Source organism: Sander vitreus, chromosome 16, assembly GCF_031162955.1.
Source record: "Sander vitreus isolate 19-12246 chromosome 16, sanVit1, whole genome shotgun sequence".
Lineage (NCBI taxonomy): Eukaryota > Metazoa > Chordata > Actinopteri > Perciformes > Percidae > Sander > Sander vitreus.
Window position 1 is genome coordinate 16,507,711 of NC_135870.1, and position 23,121 is coordinate 16,530,831.

The window sequence follows — 23,121 nt, forward strand, 5'->3', positions numbered from 1 at the left end:
GCCATATGCTGGAGTTGTGATGTTATAGATCAGAGAGCATGTGAAGCTGGATGTTAGGAATTCATGCATCCTGTATAACACAAACACACATTAATACAGATAATGGACTTTAAACTGAGAGTGACAAGTGGCAAGTGATAGTCAAGGAAGTGAAGCTTAAGAAAGGAAGGAAGGAAGAAAAAGAGAGAAGAGACGGATAGTAAACTGTTGAGCTCTTGAGATCAGATTTCCTATTGATTATCCATCCCAGACGGCTGGTAAAAGCCTTCTCCAATGACCCTGACCTGTATTCCTTTTGTAAAACAAATATATCCAACTTCCTCTGACCACAACACATTGACTATATTTAAATCCCACCACACTGCCAGCCTTGTTAGGAGTTTAATGTTGGAGGTAGAAGAGCATGTAAATAGTACACTTCTGTACCATCACTCTGCTTGACTCAAACATACATTCAAGGCCCAATCGGTTATTTCTTTACCTTAAAGAGTTTGGATTAGAGATGGAAAATCAGCTCTTTTTTTTCAAAATCAAGAAAAAGGTTTGCTTTGTTGCTGTGTTTATCAACATAATTGATGTAAACAAAACTTTAATAGAAAAACATTTATAAAATACATTGAGGTGTGTTTAGTATTAGCGTAGCCAAAGCAGTAAGCCACCCAGAGCTGACAAAACTCATTTCATCATCAATTTATTTAGAAGGCCTAAACATCTCTGTCCGAAATAGTGCCTCCGTTCTTTTCTGCTGGGGGTTAATGTTTTATTTTATAAAAGTGTATACATTTTTTATGATGTTAGTGACTTCAATGTAGGCCACCAGGACGCCCCTGTACTTAATACCATTAGCACTACTCTCACGCTGACAAGAAACAAATGATGCCTTCTTTTGGTTCTGATGTTTTTCAATTTTAATAAGCTTGACATGTGACTGCTTTGATCATGAATTTTCATAATATTTCATGCATGCAGTATCGGATGAACACGCAAGAAGTGAAGTCGAATAATTGTTTTCTGCTTTAAACCTCAATTTTTCATGTTTTGTCACCCAAATTAGTTTCCTTGTCTCGCTCTCAAACACCACAACAGTCCGTCCCGCCACCCTCCGCCGCCCCACCCACTCTCTGAAAGCTGCCAGCAAACATCTTCTATTTCCCTGAAACATTTATGACAGCTGATGTTTAAATCAGGAGTTGGCCTCAGTGTTCCCTGTTATGATGGGTAAGACCAGGCCAGAGTCCTCTCCTGTTTGTCACATGTGCACGCTCACACACATGAACACTTATTTACTGACATATGCACACGCAGTAATCACACAGACATAAAACAAAGAACAGACAAAGCAATACAGAGAGAAAGACAGACAAACCAATCTGATCTGAGGATGCTCAAAGAAAATAAGCAATCAGTAAGAAAAGCCCCAAAGAATTCAGGATACGTTATTCATCTTTTAGGCTTTATCATAAAATATCTATCATCATTCATTTCTCATGTGGACTCACAGCTGGTCAAGCAATATCTGCGAGTTTTGTGTGACTTTCAGTGAAAGATGTAAAAAGCTGTTTTAAAATGGCTGAGGTTGGTAATAAAACAGGCCTGATGATACTGTGTTATTAAGGAACTAATCACAATGTTCAGTCTCTGTCTAAATTTGAACTTTTCAAATAGTGTGTATGTGTGTGGCTCTATCACACACATTCACACGCATTTGTTTTTGCCTGCAGCCCAGCCCTGCTTTGTCTTACGATTTAGTGGTTTGGTGCTACTTTGACGGGAGGGGCAGGAGGTGCAACGTGTCGGATCATTTGTGGTTTATTAACATACGTCTGGCACTAGAGTCACGCTGCTGCTCTAAAAACATTTCAGTGTGTGTGAAGGGGCTCAGCTGCGTATCTGTGCGTTACTGCATGTTTGATTATGCGAATGGTTTGAATTTTTTAAAATCTGTATGTGTCTGTGTGCCATCTGATTAAATTAAGGCAGTGCCCTGTGGGTGCATCTACGTGTGTGTTTGTGTGTGTGTGTGCGTGCGTCACTATTACAGTAGATTAATTTATATGGCGCCTCTGTAAATGAGAGGGGGTGTAAACTGTCAGGGCTGGCCCTCGGTAACACACCCCTAAAAAATGTCTCCAGTTACTGTTCCTTCACCGTGCAGACAGACTGACATAGACTCAGAGTACAGCCATGTCTGCACACACTTACAGTCCATGCACTGTGTTTACATCTTGGATTGTTTGCATAAATCAGTTTATTTAGGTCACTAAAGAGAAAAAGGGCCCAGATATGCACTATATCTTTTTATGGCAAATACATTTGACTTGGACTAAATAACAAACACCTTAACATGCAATACAGTACAATTCCCTGCAGTAAATACTAGTTTGGTGAAACCCACAATGTTTTCCATTGATTTACATATTTTACAGCAGCTGACCAGCAATTCAAGCCAATAATGACAATTCTAGCAGGTAATGTTTACCATGTTTGTCATCTGATCCAATCATGTTAGCATGCTAAAATTAGCTAAATAGCACGTCAACCTCATGGTGGCCTTGAGGAAAAGTCTGGGACATCAAGGTCGCTAGGCTTTATCCTCTGGGGACCATGAATGTCTGTAACAAAATGTATGGCAATCGATCTACTGTAGTAAATGTTGAGATATTTCACTGGATAAGTGAAAACTTACACATTTACTACGAATGCCCAATAGTTGTTGAGATATTTCAACCAGGACCAAAGTGACCGACAGACCAGCATCGCCATTCCTCAAGCCATGCCACTAGTGTGGCTAAACATGCTGACTGTCTGCAAGCACACTTTGCTAATTGGTTTTCAACTTTAAATGGCTCCTTGTCTAACTGCCTTTGTAATTATGATTTACTGTACAGTACAGTGGTTACTGCCTGAACTCCTGGTACTTCAGTCATAAAACACTGAAAGAATATGTGACGTGGTAAAGAAAAAAGTCTCAAAAATCCTATGACCACATGCAAAATACATGAAAACTGCATTAGTAAAGACGCCCGGAGGTCACAAGCACACCTTATTGGATAGGATATTTACTTCACAAACTGCAGCCTTAAAAATAGCCATTGAGTTGAATCACCTCTGAGAGTTCTCAGAACAAAAGCTCTGATATGTACTACAAGCTTGTGTTATTCTCAAGTATTTCTGTTATTTTGTCCATCCCCTTCAAGGTCAGCATGCCAATGCCACTAAGCAGTACACGAGGCAGAGAATGATGGCACATCGATCTCTCTAAAACAGTATTACACGCTGCTTTATTCACACTAAAGATGTGTCTAGTTGCTACAGCAACACATTTGTGTAAGTCATTTTAATGCGATTACAGCAGGACAGAGGATTTTTAATTGCGCTATTTCACACCTAAATTGTTATTTTTCTACACGTCTGTGAGAACACAGCGTTTTCCTTTCTCTTGCTGCATCATTATCGCAGACTGATGTTTCAAACGGCCTTTGAAACACACATCTGGTGGTTCGATACGGATTAACCAGTCGGTGAATGGGGTCCACCCTGTGAAAACACACTGATGACAATCAGACACACACAGATCATTAGCTGAACCCCACTAACCCCCAACGGAGCCCGGCTTTTGTTTTAAGAAATGCATGTGTGCACACATAAAGATATGTGTGCACATATACAGTAATCCTGATCTGCCCTCGGTGTGTCTCTTTTCATCTTTCACACACATTTTACTCTCACAAACACACACTCTCTCACTGTCTATGTTCTCTCTCTTTCTATCTCTGTGTGTCTCACACACACACACACACACACACACACACACACACACACACACACACACACACTCCTTTCATTAGTGGGATGCTTGCAGGCACAGGCAGGGATTCTCCATTGTGCTCCCTATCAGCCTGCAGGATGGAGCTTACTAATTAATATTTAACTGAAGACCGCCTCCAAGCAAGGGAGGAGATGTAGAGAGATAGAGGTGTGGAAGGACGGGATGGCCGTGGAGGAGAAGGGAAGGACAGAGGAGAGAAGGGAGGGGAAAGACGGGAGTGGAGGAGGCTGAAAGGAGGAGGTTAGGCTAGTGATGAGAGGTCGGGATAAGGAGGAGGGAGAGATGAGGGGAGGAGCACAATGATAAAAAAGGTTGGATTCAGTAGAGCCTAGAGAGAGGGAGTTGAGGGAATGCTGAAAAAGAAAGTACAGGTTCAATGAATGGATAACTGAATCCATTGAAAATGAAGGAGATGGTGGAACGAGTACCTATGTTGTCTGACAAACGCACTTGCATGCAGAGACTGAAAGGAAGATAGATAAAAGGATTTAAAGGGAAGCTATACTGGTGAGAATGAAGCAAGGAAAGAAAAAGAACAAGACAGACGAGTCAGGGTAATGAAGTGTACAAGACACTAAAGTAAGAATGAGACTCTGTTTAGTCTTCCCAAAGGCACAAAAACGGGGCAAAGTTATCATCATTTTTCTTTCAACTTGTGTCTGTGGAGCGTTCAGTCTATTAAATTTAAAACTTGTAAAATGATATGGAGCAGTGAAGGCTGCGGGTTGATGATATGCTGATTAAATTGTCACATTTATCTTCAAAATGAAATATGTAACAACAACAGACTTTAACACATTAGGGGTCTTTACTTTCTTATGTTAACTCACGTCTGTTATGTTTGTCTTGATGATGTAGTATGGTACACAGTATAGACTGCGGACTGATTGGTCTCACTACTGTATGTCATTGTATTGTATTATCAGTGAAATTATGTGGGATTCAGACAATTGAATCATTGTGAATCGACCTTATTTAGGTCTGTAAGAGATTCATAGTATTGATTTTTGTCACATTTATCAGCTCCTTTCACAACATGCTGTAGTTCTTATTAGTTGCTGGAGAAAGGTAAGTAAGATGAGCAAGTTACTGATGCACCAGAACATCTACCCTTGAGTGTAATATATTTTTCTCTATCAAATATTTCCAGAGAACACGGTATGACTCAGTTCTGGTGAATCCGTTGCTTTGCGTTAATGTCTCAGCTCCCCACAGCAGCCATTTGATATCGGTTTGACTTAACTTAATTCATCTGAGGATACAGACTGAAACACAAGCTGGAGCATTTAGAAAGTATTTTGCCCCAAAACTATGATAGGAGGTGCTCATTTTTAGCAGGATTCTTTTCACTAGTGCCAATCAAAATACTACTAGGATTAGGAGGTGTGATATAAAAAATGCATGTTTTATAATAGTGTAATTTTGTGGAGTGGCTTTTAGCTAATGGAGCTTACGGCACAATACATTTTCATTATCACCTGTCTGAGTGGGAATAACACCCCTAACATTGCCAATGCTAATGCTAACCTTATAGCTACAGCTGACCATATATGCTTTAAACTCTGCATCCATCATATTTTTCCCCCAGCGTGCATTTTTGGTATGCGTGTGTAGCCAGATGTAACATGCTGTATGTTGTGATTGTTTTGGCATGGTATTACAGTGGATTGAGGGAAGGAAAGCACAGGGCCCCTCTTATGAGATTATTTTTGTCCCTGCTGTGTAATCTGTCTAATCCACCGCTGGATGGTTTGAGATTACATTAAGAGGAGTCGCTGCAGTTAATGAATCCTTCCTGTGTCTTGTAGCTCCTTATCTATCGGCCTTTTCTCTCTGCCTGTGACCCACCAGACTGCATTCAAGAGGCAGATTAGCGGAGTGACTGCTGGCATCATCTGATGTAGTGTATGTGTGGTGCAGGCATGATGGTGCATACAGTATTTTTGTCATCTGGTATGTTGCATATTTCTCTCCTTCTCTGGCTATATCCCTCGCTTGCGTTATGCTTCCCTGCAGTGGTGCAGACCCAACTAAATGCAGTGTCAGAATTTTGGATGCTGTCAGGTGCTCTCACAGTGTTGCCATGGTGAGGCGTCCTCAACTCAATGATGTCACTCACTCAGGCCTCTGGAGACAGAGCCCCACCCCTACTGACATCTCCCTGCCGGTATGTGTGCCTGCATGTGTCTGTATGTGAAATGGGCCAGTGAAAATCACACTGTGTTATCCTTGAAACACCTGCCTGTGTGTTTCAGCCTATAATAAGCTGTCTAGCTGCAGTCTGCATGGCATTTTAGAGACACATCATTATATTATGCTGTGCACGCGCACGTGTACACACACACACACACACACACACACACACACACACACAGATAAGGAACCAAAAGCTCTGTAGCTCCTGCCATCTCTAGTAATATATAGTTGTGTGTGTGTGTGTGTGTGTGTGTGTGTGTGTGTGTGTGTGTGTGTGTGTGTGTGTGTGTGTGTGTGTGTGTGTGTGTCGACATGTATAGGTGGAATAAAAGGGGTGTGTGTGTGTGTGTGTGTGTGTGTGTGCGTGTGCGTGTGTGTGTGTGTGGTGGGATGGGGGGCACCCCTGCTGGGTTTTTCATGGCAGAAGAAAGGTTAGATTCCTTTGGGAGGCTGCACTCCTCCTCCTTTCTCTCCTTCTACTCGCATGTTCTTCTTCATCTATTCTTTCCTTCCTCCCATCTTCTCTCACTTTCTCCTTGTTTTACTCAGTCCAACCCCCCCACACCACCCCATGTCAGCATTGTTTCAGCACTAACGCGGGGGTCGTTTAGTGGGTGGGTGGGGTTCTTTCTGCCTGCAATTCGACAGCTTTCCTTTCTGCTTGTGCCTGCTAGCGTTCACCCCCCCGGCCTCCCTCATTCCCTCCATCCATCTATCCATCCCTCCCACCCTCTCTCTCTGGTCCGCCCTCCCCCACCCACTCTCCTTTCATCAGCAAGCAATGAGGTAATCCCTAGCAGCCGCGTGAAGTGCAGCAAGTGCAGTGAGAGGGAGAGAAGCGAGAGCAGGAGCGACAGAAGCCGGCGCAGGGCAGAAGCAGTGGAGATGTCAGGAGCTCTAATATCTCGTGCTGTTATCAGTTCCAGCTGTTAGCGGCTCGCTCGTAGCTTATGGCTGATGTGGTTACCAGCAGCTTCTTGCAAGCTGTAGCTGTGTGGTGTTAGCTGTTTAGCTTGTAGCCTGGTTTTGTAGTGGTGGCACTATGTTGAGGGGCTGTTAGCCAGGCAGAGAGGCAGGCGAGGAGGCTGGCAGGGGTGGGACAGGCTTAGCCCTGGGGCTGGGGTTTACATGAGACACCCTGGGTGGGTAGAGAGGACAGGAGACGGGGAACAGAAGAAGAGGGAGAGGTGAAGTAGAGAAAAAAGGAGAACGGTTTGAGGAAAGGTAGCAGAGGAAGGTGTGCACCCACCATGACGGAGAGGTGTAGTCTGTGGAGTGCCCTGTCGGCTGCAGCATGCTGCTTCTACCGGGGATCTTTCATGCAAGTGCAGGTGAGTGAGCATCTACTGCGTGTGTTTCTGTTTGTTTGCAACAGAGAGCCCGTGCTTCCTGGTTTCTTAACAAAATGCTTGCAGTACATGATATGTCATTACCAGGCATATATGTGTTCTGATTTCATATGCCATCCAAGTTTCCTTACGTTTGGCACATTTGTCTATGCACGTGTGTGTGTCTGCCTGTGTGTGTGTTTGTGTGTATTTGCGGTAGGTGTGCTCACTGTTGGCTTCTCTCCTGTCCCGGCAGCGGGTAATGTCAGTCTGCCTGCTAGCTGGCAGACTGATGATATCATAGATGCTGTACAGTACTTTGGTGTCAGATGCACTGTGTGAAATCACGACGTGGAGAGAGATAGAGGGGAATGGTGAGGGAGGAGAGGGGTTTGGGACTAAAGGGATAAAAGAGAGAGAAAGGAGGTTGTTATGTTATGTTTGTGATTTGTGTGTTTGTGTGAGAGGAAGAGAAAATGTGTGAAGGGTACAGTAGAGTGAAGCATATCGGTTTTACTTGGGTCTAATTCTGGCTTCATGCCTGAAACCAAATATCTGACCTTATTCCCGAGACAAAACGACACCTACAGAATATTTTGTATGTGTGTACAATGTGTCCCTGTGTCTGTTTTGCTCGGTATTTGATGCTCTCTGGCAAAAAAACTTAAATAATATAAATAAAAATATCAACTTTTCAGGGACCAGCAAAATCAACCTTTGTGTTTATTTTCTGGCAGGGTTTGGTTTGTAATGCTCATAGGTAGCAGATATTACCAGACGTGAGACTCTTCAGAGTGAGAGTTGCGAGGATTTCACATGACAATAGTGACAAAAGAAGAGACTACTTAAAGATAATTGGTTAATAGATGAGTTAATAGGAAATAGTAGACAAAACACTGTTGTTGCCTGGGGATATAATACTTTACTGAAGTGCTTGTTGTAGAACATGTAGAATTTTCTCTTCTCTTCTCCCTGCCACGTTGTTTGTAGCCGACTGTGTTATAATTATGGCTTTACTTTAAACGGGAAGGCAGCAGAGTTGTGTTTGTGTGTGTGGTTTAACTGCGTTTCAGGACAGTAATCCTCAGGTTGGGTGTCGGCGTGTCCTACTTGTCCCTGGCAGCAGGACATGTTGTCAGTGTGACACAGTCAGTGTCCTTATGATGGAATACTTGGTTTGTTTTGTTGTTCTAAAAACAAAAGGTCTGTCCTAGAGATAGACATAGCTGTCTCAAACATAGAGAAAGAGAGAGGGGGATTCTTGGCTCTCTTTCTATGCTTTTTAAACATCTGCTTTTGTTTAGAGTGAAGTGTTTCAAAGCTCAGAGTAATGAAGTCATTTTAATTAAATCTGTCATTAGGGTTCCTGCGAAGCGGTGGTTGTGGTAGGGGGTGTGTGTGTGAGCGGGGGGGTAAATTAATTAGCAGTCCCTGAATGGTTAGTGGGAGCCTTTCTATTGTAAAAAATAATAATTACTTAATTCCCTGAAACTTGGGTTTGTTTACAAACTGTGTTTTTGTCAGACCAATATTGATTCCTCAATCCATTCTAATTAAACATAGCCTGTCAAGCACAATACTGTGTGTCATGTAACCCAAACACTGTCTGCTACCCGGAGAAGTGATGCTTTAATCATTACTTGTTCTGCGCATTCAATGTCATGTTGATGCTTTTTCTTTGCCTCCAGGGGGTAACCATTAGTAATGATATTAACACTCAGTACTTTTCTCTTTCTCTCTCATATTATATTTTCTCTTTTTAAACTCAAAATAAACGCATTTGTAATCTTGATACTTCCCAGTAAAGTTTCAAAAGCATAATTGCAGCCAAAAAGGGTCAAATACCATAACAACAAGTTGACACAAGTGACATGCAGAGATGATGTTGACACAGCGACAGTGGACTCATCAGCTGTATCAGTGGAGAGAGATTACACTTGATCCCTAAGTCTAGACTGCAGTATGCCAACTATATATATACACACACACACACACACACACACACACACACACACACACACACACAGCTTAACCATTGTGTCTGCATTATACCCAGTGCTTCCAGCACATTGATGTAACTGGGACAATGTAACTGTCCGCTGGACTCCTGCAGCGTTAAAACCACCAACCAATAAGCCTCCAGAAACACACACACACACCCCCCCAAACACACACAAATACATTAACAGATGCATGGACACAGAAAAACACAGAACTGCCCCCTCTACTTAAATTGTTTTTGAAGTTAATTCTTTCTTTTCTGCAAGCCACTTTCCCCCTCTCTCTCTCGCTCTCTCTCTCTCTCTCTCTCTCTCTCTCTCTCTCTCTCTCTCTCTCTCTCTGTGCCACTCGACTCTGTAGCCTCGCTCCCTGCTGACCTGACCAGCATGTGGCAGCCGTCATGCCAGCCAGCAGCCGGTCCCTCTGTCCTTTAGCGTTCCTGCAGCCCGACTGTATCTGGAACGCTGCTGTCAACCTCCAACCTCGCAACATGGCACCTCTTTGCCTTTTGTCCCATACAGTGTTAACCAAGTTTCTGTTTGTGCAAACTGATTCTCAGCAATTTAGCGCCTCATGATATTTATTTCACATATTGTGGAATAATATAAGTATACAGTAAGTAGAATATAAGGGTAATTGTTTACACAGATTGTTACTAAAAAATACCAAGATTTTTTAAAGTAGATACAATTTTCACCTTGACTTCCCTGTGCACCCAAACGTTGTGTTTTCTGCTGCAAGAACATCCTGAACACCTTAGTTTACAGTAAATGACAAGCAAAGCTCAGAGGATCTTCTGGTTATAGAATGTGAAGAGACAAATGGGAAGTGAATGCAAATGAGCTGCTGATTACGCACCACAGTCCGTCTAAGTAAGTACAAGCACAGGGTGTTTGCGTTGCAAATTATACTGCTACAATCTTTTTTTGCACTTTTTTTTAAATCAAAATTTTAAATATGGGAAATAAACACTGATTAATTCACACATTTTTGGAAAATAATAACTGCCTTAGTGATATAAACAAGTTAGATCATCACAGAGTTCAGTTATTACATGCAGCAGGAGGATTTTCTTAAGAAATCCTGCAACAAATACATCATACATATTAAAGTGGCCAGCTTTATTGCATTGATGTCCCTTCTGTATGTCTCATCTATGTTTTATTCCCAAGAGGTCACAGTTTAATAAAAGACATTGAACCAGTGGCTGTATGCCCTTTCAGTAATGCCTCCTCCACATAATATATCTCAACACAGTTCACAGTCTGTATGTTTTTAGTTTTACAGTAACAAAAAAACAAATAGTTCCATGCATCCTCGCCTTCTGCAAGTTAGTTAGATCTACTTTCAGTGATGTCTGATGCTTTTTTAGACTTTCTTTCGAAGGGTAGTCCTGAATTGAATGGGGGAGCTTGGTTGGTTTTGGTCCACTCAGTCAGTCCCAGCAGGTTAACCAGTAATCAGCTTGTCAGTCAGATCCCCAGGGGGCCTAGTGGTTTTGTATTAGCTTTACCCATCACCCCATTCTCTGTCTGTAGCTGTAGGAGATATGGCCCTGCGCGTGCATGCGTGCGTGTGCGTGTGTCCAAGCCAATTGGTATGTTTTAGTATTGAAATATTCACCATGTAATCCCCTCTTCTCTACTCCTCCTATCTCTCTCTCCCTCTCGCCCTCCTCCCCAAAGCTTTTCACCACAAACCCTCTTTTGGCGTGCCTGCCTGTCACACCCTCGGCTCATAGTGTGAAGGGCAGCTGTGTGTGTGTGTGTGTGTGTGTGTGTGTGTGTGTGTGTGTGTGTGTGTGTGTGTGTGTGTGTGTGTGTGTGTGTGTGTGTGTGTGTGTGTTTTAAATTGCCTTGTTCCAGAGTCCTCATTAGAGCAATGTGATGTTTTTGGCAGTAATGAGGAACAAGCCTGTGTGTGTGTGTGTGTGTGTGTGTGTGTGTGTGTGTGTGTGTGTGTGTGTGTGTGTGTGTGTGTGTGTGTGTGTGTGTGTGTGGTTCTCCAGACCATTCTGTTAGTTCTTCATTCGCTCTCAGTTCTTCTTTGGTTTGTTTGTTGCGTTAGACACTTGGAACCTCTCTTTGATTTGGTGAGAGTTCCTTGGAGTGAGATTTAAGTTACTTTAAAACAAGTCCTTATACCTCAACAACAAACTACGTTGTGACCCATTTGGGCATTTCCTGATCTTATGCCCATGTCAGCAAGAAAACATCATTTGTGCCATCGGAAACTCCCAAAAACAATTCATATGAGTGTTTTGCAATGTGCCACCTCTGTGGTTAACATTTGATTACTTGTGAGAGAAAGATTTGGGTCATGGTTTAAAGAAACTAGCATTTCTGCAACTGTGTGTAGGAGACAGGATGCAAACCACAGTCACCAATGTGAAAATCAGATCCTCTTTATGCCTAACTATCCACCTCGATCTCCTCCCTTACAGCTTTTGCAGCACTATAATAACATCCTGCCACTCCTGCCTTTGCTTCTGAGAGAAAACATCATTATTGGCATGATCACAAGATGTTTCTTGTCAAGAAAACATGAAGGTTCAGTCAAAGACACTTCAGGGATTGACCATTTACAGTTCAACTTGGTGAAAAAGGCTCTGCTTTTTGAGGGTGATGTGACATCTAACATAAATTAAAACCTGTGGAAACCAACATTATGTGATTATGTGATTATGCAGTGACTCAAAACTTTCAGTGGCTGCTGTACAATGAAAGCCAAACAGATGGCTTATATTGTATTCGCTTGATACGGCTCTTATTGTGAAGCACCTCCAGGAAGTGTTAGGTTAGCTTTAACAGCTATTAACTTAGCTAGAGTCCACTTCTGTCTAATTCAATCCAGCAGTGCTTTGTATTTCTGATACATTGTGCTCAGGCTCTCTTTTAATCTTCATCTTGATCTGGGAGGTCGGAGAAAACACTGAGAGTTAAAGTGCCCATATTATGCTCATTTTCAGGTTCATAATTGTATTTTGAGGTTGTACCAGAATAGGTTTACATGGTTTAATTTTCAAAAAAAACATATTTTTGTTGTACTGCACATTGCTGCAGCTCCTCTTTTCACCCTGTGTGTTGAGCTCTCTGTTTTAGCTACAGAGTGAGGCATCACACTTCTATCCCATCTTTGTTGGGAGTCACACATGCACAGTAGCTAGGTAAGGACTACTAGCTAGAAGCTAGCGCGGTTAGCCACCTCGTTCTCAATGGCAAAACACCGCTACAACACACACAAATTCACCCTAATCTACAAAAGAAATTGTGTAGAACTACTTACATGTCTCTCGTCTGCAGGTATTCCACGCAAAATTGGAAGTGCGCCCTCTTTTAGAAGAAGTCTCCTGGCTAATCCTGCCTTGTACTGACCGAAGTTGGAGAAACAACTAGCTGATGTGGTATTAGCTAAAGTGGTTAGCACACACCAAATGTTTCGGCCAATGACGTAGACGGCCCTGCCGATTTTGAGCAGCTCACCTACATTCAGAAACCCGTATCTCACTCAAAACAGCATGGATTTTTCCAAGTTTGTATGTGTGTGGAAGCACAAGAGACACAAAATAACACCCCAAATCCCAGAAAAAGTGTTTTTTTTTCATAATATAGGGACTTCAAGTGGTCACTGCAGGTCACTGTAAGGAAGCTTACTCTAAAAAGTAGAAATAGTACATTAATTCCTAAAAAGATGGTTGTATTTATTGAGCCTCTTATCAAATAATGTTAACTTGTTTGCAAGGTTGATGGTACACATTAAAATCTCAGCACTTAATGATCAGTCGTCAGACCTCAGAGCAATCAGGTGATGGCATTGGTGTAATTGGTTAATACAGTAATTTAAATAGTTGTGGCCAGGCTGTCGCTGTTGTGGCTAGAAATGCGTCTTCAGGCACTGTATGGTTCAGCAAACTGAAGCGCATAATGTGCTCACCCTTTAAACAAGTGAAAATGCAAAACTGGTCTCTTCATATCATGACGTTTAGCTGCAGGCCAGGCTCACCGAGTCTTTCCAGCTCAGTGCTTCATGTAATCATCTGCTCTCTCTCTTGACATGATAGAAGAAAGCTTTAAAAATAGAATAGCATAAGAACAGAAACGTATGGCACATAAATGCACAGCATAGACTATAGAATATTTTAAACAGAGGCTGTTGGAGGAGAGAGATTATTCTAAAGAATACCAGCCCCTCAGGTTAGAGATGAAAATGTGCCCCTCAGCATATAATTATCTTCTCTCTCAACATTTGAGGTGTAGGGCTGAAATTAATTACTTTGGTGAATGCTGTTTTATCTTTTAGTGCCTTTGCCTCTATATAAACTAAAAAATATTCAACACTGTTCTGCGATCCTGCTATTCATTTAATCATTATTTAACTCTGCAGATTTGTTTGAATCTGTGGATTATGAGAGTAAGACGTGCTAAATAATAGCAACCACCACCTCACACGATGAAAGGATGATTGTTCCTGGACTTGAATGGAGGTACACATGCTGCAAAGTGTAGACGCTTCTTTAGATGAAGAGAAATTGTCTATAGATGATCACAAATTGTAAAAGAGCTCTTGGTAACTGCGAACATAGACATGTAATTTCACTTTAGGTTAATAGCATCGGCCATTAGCACAGTTTATGTATTGCATTCACTTTGCTCACCATTGATTGAGACTAAGAATACTATTCTCCTCTCCTCTTTTTTCTTATCAGGCTCTCTCACTTCTCACTCTGTCTTTTACTGCTGCATTCATTCACAATCCCTAATGTGGAGTTTTAAGATGAATGAAATCAAGTGTCTGTTAGTTTTACAAACAAACCTAGAAGAAGTGTGTGTGTGTGTGTGTGTGTGTGTGTGTGTGTGTGTGTGTGTGTGTGTGTGTGTGTGTGCATGCGTGCGTGCGTGCGTGTGTGATCCTCTAAAGTCTCTGCACTAGTCTCTTGCTGATGAAATCACACATGCCTGTGGATCCACACACAGACACACCACACTCACATATGCTGGGAACGTCACAGCTGAGGGGGAGTGTAGCATGGTGAAGGGATTTGGAGCAGGAGGTTGGCAATTGTTTGCTCTCCTCATCTTTGACCTAACCTGACCTCGGAGAAAGCAGAGGCTATTGGATCAAAGGCGGCCGCAGCTTTAAAGGCTTAGTTCTCCCAAATGAAATAAATAGCCATTCCAGCATGGGGAGTTGTGCTCTCATGGTTTTAATGCCCATTGTTTGATACAAAAAGTAAGGCCTTCTGGTTTGATACGATACATAATGCATTCAATCTGGAAGTTTTTTTCATGGAAATTTGAAAATTTGCTAGTTGAATTCAATGTTGGAAATTCGCAAGTTGTCACAAATGAAACCATGTGTTTGAACGCGCGTCTCCTGGCTGTCGGTCGGTGTCGTTCCCCACTGGACCATCTGCGGGGCTGATAAACACATGATCCAAAGAGAAAGAAGAAACTTCCCCTCCATCAACCTTGTCTTTCCCTTTTGTTGCCCCTTACAAACTCTTAAACATGCAGATAATCCATTAAAACATCTTAAATGTTGACTGTTTTTATCAATTTTTTCGACATACTATGCTATGACTGTTTTCAACAAGAGTTATTTGATGGGATGATGGCTAGCACCAGAAAGTAAGCACTGCAGACTCTCACCCAAGTTCGATCCCCAGTCCAGGCTTGGCAATTTTTTTGTGGAGCATGTTTGCATTTTCTTCCATACTTTCTCTGGCATACTAGCCTATACTTTGACTTTTTTATGACTTTTTTCAACATACTATACTATGACTGTTTTCGACATAATGTATTTGTGGCACAGTGGCTCAGTGGTTTGCACCCCTCCAAATAGTACCAGCAAGTAGACACTGCAGACTGACTCCGTGTTTGATCTTCAGTCCTGGCTTAGACTTTTTTTGTGGAGTTTGCATGTTCGTCCAGACTTTCTCTGGAATACTATACTTTGACTTTTTTATGACTTTTTTCAACATACTAAGGTGTCAAACAATTGCATTTCATTTGCATTTGTCCTTATTAAACAGCTTGAGCGATTAATCCAAAATGTCAAATAATTCAGAAATTGTCCAATTGTTTCAGCCTTACTGTAGAGGCGCAGGTTAAACACAAGTGCTCATTCATATAGATTTGTCAGAGTGTAATTTTGCTAAAGATACTGATAACATATTAGTTATTAATGAAGCACCTCAGGGTGTTAATGTAAACCAGATACAGATACTGATTAGAGATTAAACAGATTTAATTGACTGAAATGTGATAGCTTTGTTGGATCTTCTGCCGATAAGATAGAATTCATTCAGTGTGGACACAGATCGTGTGCTGGAACACATATAGCTCATGCATACACATAATCACGGTTTCCGTAAAAGTGATTAGTTTAGGCAGGAGGACAGATGAGAAGATAGTGTCGATAGAACAGTGGATATCAGTTATTATGTTTCCTGTTTGTAACAAGTGAGCAATAGAAGTGTCCACATACTGTATAAGAGAGTAAAGGACAAGGTACAGGCAAAGATAATCCTCCAGTAAGGCAATTCTTTTTTTGTAATCGGGACATCTCAAATTGCATTATCATGGTTGGGGGAATGGCTTTCAGTATGTGGTATCTGGACTTGTATCTTTCTGTAGTGTGCATGTTGAATTTTTCATATAAATGTGCAACTACAGCATATTCAAATGAAATTCAGGGTTTGCATTTTGTGTTCACATGTGAAGTCCAACAGCCATGCTAAAGCCAAGCCATTACAAGCCCACAAGTGACAGCATACGTGTTTGGGTGAGGAGTGGGATGTGTGGGTGGCAAGAGGGGGAGGGGAGTGTAAAACAGGAGGAAAGAGAGAAAGAGAAGAAGGAGAGTGAACGTGCAGCACTTTGTAACAGGCTAATTTCCCATGAGCTTCTCTTAGAGGAACAACTCTAGTGTCTCCCATGGGTGTGTTTACACTCACACATTCACACACACAGCCAGTCCTTTCCTGTTATTTTTCTTCTGTTGCTTGAAAGCAGTTGTAGTATGGTGGGGCAAGGCTGCTATTAAAAGGTGTGCATGTGCATCAATGAAAATAGGTGTGTGTTGTTTATTGAAAAGTCCGAGATAGCAGTAAAAGCTTCATCGTCATCACCATGACAACAGCCCAATAACAACAGGGAGACAATACCCATCTCAACCATCCCAACCCCCATCACTTGTGTGCAAGAGTGTGTGTGTGTGCATGCTTGATTACTTGCATATTTGATAGTGTGCATTTGAGCGAAGTGTGTGTGTGTGTGTGTGTGTGTGTGTGTGTGTGTGTGTGTGTGTGTGTGTGTGTGTGACACAAACAGAGAGAGCGTCCATTATGGAGCATCCCAGCAGGTACTGTCCGTGTCTCTGAATGATGGACACGGCCCTCTGCCTGTATGCCTCATTGGGGAGTGGTCACACATATGCATGCACACGCATACACACACACACACACACACACACACACACCATTTCTGCCTCTGTATGAATGGAATTGATACCTCAGCTGTGCTCTTCCACTGTCTGCCTCAGCCAGCCAATTGTTCAGCTCGCTGCCCAACCACTAGAAAGAGATGACATCATTGCTGGCCAATGGCATAACAGCTCTGGGGTGTGCTTCTTTCTAATGGTCTGCATGATCAGGGGTGACGAGGAAGGTTGTGTGTGTGCGTATGTGTGCTGGTAATAGGGAGATAAAACTGATTGATATACAGCTGTGGTCTACCTATGGGATCAAAGCGTTCCTCATTTCTATCTCATCATATAACCATAGTCCTTCCTCCTCTAATTTTTTCTCCCATCTTTCTTCCTCTATAACCTTTTTGCCTTTATTCCTCTTAAACCCTTTTTTCTTTCTTTTTTTCTTCTTATCTCTCCTATTTTAGTGTCTGTTTACCTTCTGTGACTTTTTATTTCTGCCCTCTGCAGTCACATCTTCAACTGCATCATCATCATCATCTCTTCCTGTGCATGTGTTGTGTTTGTGTGTCAAGTTCCAAGGCCAGTTGATAGGTCATTGTTTGTACTGTGACTAGGCAAAATGTATGTGCCTGCGTGTACTGACACAGCAGGGGAGTAGGATGACACTATGACCGGGCTACAGACAAACTTGTTCATGATACACTTCCCTCCTGTGACCTTGCGTCTAAATTGAGTGTTTGCCTCACTTACAATAGATGCAAAGAGTCCTTAAAAAAATAGTCCCATTTTTAAGGCAGTGAATCCTGTTTTAAACCCATTTGAGCTTAAAGTTGAGCCTAATCACTTAAAACATACAATTAAATCAAATTTGTGTATAATAATAAAAGAAAAAACATCAAAAGATTTGGCTGTAATTTCCTGAGAGTGACCATGTTTGTATCTACAATCTATTTCTTGGCTGCGTTTCAGCCAGCAAAGCTGATTTATCCTCTGCTGTCAGTCAATGATTAATTAATAAGATGCTGTGTCACCATATGTTGTGTATCCATGGTATCAAGGCTGCAGCTTAGGCCACAGCCTTTATTGAAGTTAAATAGTTATAAAAGCAGTAAAAAAGTATATTATGCATAAGTGTAAGAAGTATAAAGCAATCCATCATGTTAATGTTTTTAATTTAAAGTAAAATTCACAATCTGTTGTCACTTGGACACATACAAGAAGAGGTCCTATACATTACTTATTGTTGTAGCATTTCATTCAAAATCCGATTTCTTTTTTTTTTTTTAACCAACCTCTTCTCGCTCTTCACCAACCCCCACCTTTCATTTAGTGTCTCTGCTGCCTGTCCTTAACCGCTGCTTCCTTCCTTTTTGTCCCTTTCCTGTTTAACTGTGTTGGTGAAATGCATTGTGGGTTTGTGGTTTTTCCCTTCACACCTGTCACTGTCAAGATAAATGGCCCTAGTATGTATGGTAATGGTACTGGCTTACACCAGTCTTTATACCAGTCCTGTGTGTGTGTGTGTGTGTGTGTGTGTGTGTGTGTGTGTGTGTGTGTGTGTGTGTGTGTGTGTGTGTGTGCGCACCATGTGTTACATCTGAATGGTTGCAATATATGTTTAAATTCATCCACGTTTGTCTGCACCTATACATTTGTGTTTGTGTGTGTGTGTGTGTGTGTGTGTGTGTGTGTGTGTGTGTGTGTGTGTGTGTGTGTGCGCGCGCGCGCCTTTTTGTGTGTGTGTGTGTGTGTGTTTGTTAGTATTGATAAGTCCTTAGACCTTCCGTCCATCAGTGTGCTGACCTTTTACCCCCAAAAGCCTGCAAATTAGCCATTAATGGTTCAGCCCAGAGAAAAGAAGATGACAGTGAGTGGCACAGCCCTTAGGGGTGAGTGTGTGTGTGTGTGTGTGTGTGTGTGTGTGTGTGTGTGTGTGTGTATGTGTGTGTGTGTGTATGTGTGTGTGTGTTGCAACCAAACTGCAACTTTGCCCCCACAAATCACAAGCTCTCTTTTTGAGCTGCCAAAATGAATGGTTAGATTTGTATTTCCAATCAAATGAATAAACTGCCCAGAGCATCTTTCAGCTGTCCCAGCTGGTCCTAGTTGTCATAGACACTGTCAGCTCCTGTTTCAATTAAAGACCAAAAGAGGATGTTTTTTACTCTGAGTGAAATCAGTCGGACAGCATGTGCTCTCATCAAAGGCAAATATAAGTTCCTCAAAATTGCTAATCAAATTATACAAGTGAGAGCCAAAGTAACCGTTCAACATTTTGCCTGACACAAGCCAACAGTATATAGTATAGTAGCTTTCCTTCTATTTAACTCTTCTGAGTTGAATGTGCCCATGTAATGTATACATATGCCTTTTAGTAGATTGGGTTGTCAAAGTAAAAAAATGAGGAATTCAAATAAAACTGGTGTAGAAGTACGTAGAACAGTAGAACGATTGATTAAATGCCTTCATTTCTTCAATTTTTCATACATTTCCTTCTTTCCTCTGCGTCCTAATGCATTGCTTCTCTCTCTGTCTCTGTTTTGCTGATGGAGCAAGGTGATGCGCCTGCTGTTGTTTTCAACAACACATTCACACACACAAACAACTACACACCCACGCCGACAGACAGGTTGAGTGGATCGGTGAGGGAAAGTCCACAGAGGGGGGAATGATATGATATGTGGTTGAGAAATGGCAGGTTAGTGCAGTAGGGAGGGAGGGAGAGATGAACTGACAGTGGACTGCGATGATTAATTTAGAATAGAAGAAGGAATAAAGGAGAATTTTGAATTGAGAAATAAAGGAATAGAGGATGAGAGGGACAACAAGTAATGGATTGAGTTGACAGGATAATAAATATTAAGAAAGAGAGTAAAAGATGAGACGGACAGATCAGCCGGGATGCTGGAAAGTAAGAAGAAGCAAATGGGAATTGAGATAACTGACCTCCACTCCATTTATATCTAGAACAACACAAGTTCAGAAGAAGATAAAAAATGGTAGAAATATTCAAATAAAGAACATGAGAAGCTAAGAAGTGCAAAGAAAATATCTGCAGTCTTTGCCTAAAGCATGGTAGGTGGAGAAATCGAATGAAAAGTGGTGGAAAATAAAGCAGCGATGTAAAGGGAAGCCATGTGATGAGTCACACGTGTGTGTACATTTGAGCCGTCTATAAATTGCAGCGCAATGAGGGAGAAGTGAAGTATAAGAGCCAAAAGGAAGCAAACCGAAGTGCAGATTACTCTGAGCTTTAGTCCGCCAGGAAGGATGGACAGGGTCGATTCAGCTGTGCCAGACAGGATTAATAAACATCTTGAAAGAGAACTGTTTTGAAATAGTTTCTCCGTGAGCTGGATTATAAAATCATGGATTTATTCAATCATGTATTTATTCTGTCATTGCTAAATGTGCACTATACGATGCACCCAGAATATCCTGACAACAAAAACATGGCAAATAAATTATTTTAAAGGTACCATGGGGAGTTTTGACCAGTAGTAGTGCTACTGTTCACAGCAATGTTTTTGTTTTGTTTTGTTTGTCGTGCACTGGCACAAGGAAGGACACAGGTGATGTAATACACAGTCATGCCGAAGTTAAGCTACTGTTTGCTCAGTCAGGTATCTAATTTTTATGTATGTTTTGGAATTGTGTAAAGGTCTAGTTACATGTAATGTTGTTGATCAGATCATGACATTTTCATTGTAAGTTCCTCATGTCAGTCATCAACACAGAAAGCAAAGTGCACAGCACAACATAATTGTGCAATGGTGAATTAGCCATTAGCTATTTATGTCACACATGTATTGATTGATTAATTCTTTATTATTCTTTGTGTATGTTTCTGTGGTGAGTGATGCTACCTACAGTGAACAGAAATGAGGGCTGGAAACATGACTACTAAATGTGGTACTTGTCTCAAATCCTCTCAGCCATGTTGGCAGAGACCCAGGTCACCACACACTGTAATGTGTGTAAATTTAAAGCATGAGTCATTGTAAGAAAAAAGCAAAAAGCTGTGTGATTGAGTGGGCTTACTGAGGTATTTGTTTACTCTGGTGTGGCTCCATGACTTTGATTTCAGCTATTGTTGTGCTTGTACTATCGGATTCTAATTAATTTGGGTTGAGATCAGTTTTTGGCAGTATATATACTTGGCAGTAAAGTTGATCTAAAGGGTTTAGTGGCATTTTATCTTCATTCACTGTTTTGTCTAATGTAAGCTGATTCCTGATTTGTCAGGTCCCATGGTCTTGACCAATCAATAGCAAAACTGGTGACTGAAATATAGAACACCATAGAAAAAGATCCCACACACACACACATCATCATATACACAATGGGGTACCATGATAAGTGCTCCCAACCAGCCATGTTTTCCTCTTCAGTACACACCGCTGCACATGACAGAGCAAAAGCACACATGGGACACATTAACCTCACACACACACACACACACACACACACACACACACACACACACACACACACACACACACACACACACACACACACTCACACCCATACATACCAGCTGGGGCATGCAGAGTATAGAGTTACCATGGCAACAGCATCTATAGGTGTGGCATTGCTGAGTCGACACTGAGTGGGGTGTGAGTATGTGAGCTTGTGTGTGTGTGTCTTATGTGTGGTACTGTTATGCGTGGCATCTGGTGTTTATTCTGGATAATGATTTTTTTAATGGACATCTATCCATCCCCTCATTATTGCAACAGTCTTTTCATATTACAAATAGATGGGTAACAGACATCCGCAGTCAAGCACTGTATTATATTACCATACTTTTCTTGTCTCTCTCTCTGACGCATGCACATTTCTATGTTGTTGTGCAAAGTGTAAGCAAATAAAACCTAGCATCGTGGCATTGCATTGCTGCTTTATCCTACCTAATCTGTGTCCATGTTCAGTGAAAACCAGTTTATGTCCACATTTGTTGATTTTTACATTTTGAGATAAACTAAGCAAGTATGCGTTCTTTTCATGGTCTTAAAGCTAAAGTCTGTTTTCCTCAGCTTATGAAAAGTGGACTTTTTGGAGATACATGTTTTTCACAAGATAGTGACACAATGCTGCATCCACACTGCTGAAAATTAAAGAAGAAAATTAAGCAGAAACATTTTTTGAAAATGTGTCTCTGTCACCAGATTCATATTAATTGTTGATGAATCCTGATTGGTGCTCAGAAGTACGTGATATCACCTTTTTACAACTGGAGCCCATTCCAAACCAGTGAGAAGAGAAATCTCTGTGAAATAACCAAAGCTGTTCTCATGATAATCCTGATAATCAGATCACTCAGTGTCAGAAGCTAATTGAGAAAATGTGTTTTTAAGGCCAGCTCAGTTATGACCCCTGACACATCTACACTCTGTCCTCGAGTCATTGGGTGAGCCTGTGCAATAGAACTGTATGTGTTAAATTGTGTATCCAATTACACCAACCCAATGTGTGTGGCTACATAGCTGTGTCATTAGCAGAAGTATTAAACTAATTTGAATTGAATTAGGTTCAAGCAAGCTATCTAATCTCATCCAGAGAAACCTCTAATTGAATCTGTGTAATCTGTGTAATCAGTATCTGTATGGCACTCTGGGTGACAGCAATGCTCCAATCTGTTTCTTTGATAACTAAACACGTTACCTGTGTATAAACTTGTGTGTGTGTGTGTGTGTGTGTGTGTGTGTGTGTGTGTGTGGGGTGGGGGGAGGAGTTTGTGTGAATGCTTTGGGGAAATGTTTAGATGTTTACTCCCCTGACTCTTCTGGTGTGAGAGAGAGAGAGAGAGTCATGTGTATTTATATCTGTGTGTATGTGTTAGTGTTTCTCCGTCTGTTCACGTTTGTGGGGATTAAAACAGGTTGTTTTTTTCTCTTTTGTGTTTCTGTGATATGTGTGTAACTTTTTTTCTGTCTTCTCTCTCATTGTCGCTGACATCGCTGTCATGTGCAAACATGTATACATGTTCTCACATTCTCACATTCTCTATGTATACATGTAACATGTATCTGTATACAACAGTTTTTTTGATAAATGAGCCAGAAAAGATACAATTCAATTAGCAGGAGTGACAGTATTGTGGATAATAATACACAAAACCACACACATACAGTACAGACATAGCCTGAGAGGACATTCAGTCCCTTTAGGCAGCTGATTGTTGGCATATATCTGTTGGCACGATGACATGCACATTGATACACTCTCAGTAATGATCCTTTCATCAAAGTGCTGATAGATGTTGATTGATTAGAAAGGTTATTATTACCAGGTTGATTAGAGAGAGGGAGAGAGAACTAGAGAGAGGAAATACTT

General features: G+C 41.4%; 1 protein-coding gene across 2 annotated transcripts in view; it reads left to right on the forward strand.

Annotated features, from left to right (window-relative positions):
- Positions 1–23,121, forward strand: part of sh2d3ca (SH2 domain containing 3Ca) — a 51,989-nt gene that overhangs the window by 6,017 nt on the left and 22,851 nt on the right. The window contains exon 1 of one of the 2 annotated variants that reach the window (XM_078271089.1): positions 6,827–7,356. The exons of the other annotated variant lie outside the window; for it this stretch is intronic. Within the exon in view, the coding sequence (XP_078127215.1) occupies positions 7,276–7,356 (81 nt within the window). The 5' untranslated portion in view covers positions 6,827–7,275. Of the gene's footprint in view, positions 1–6,826; positions 7,357–23,121 lie in introns of those variants that run through there. 2 annotated transcript variants of the gene reach the window in all.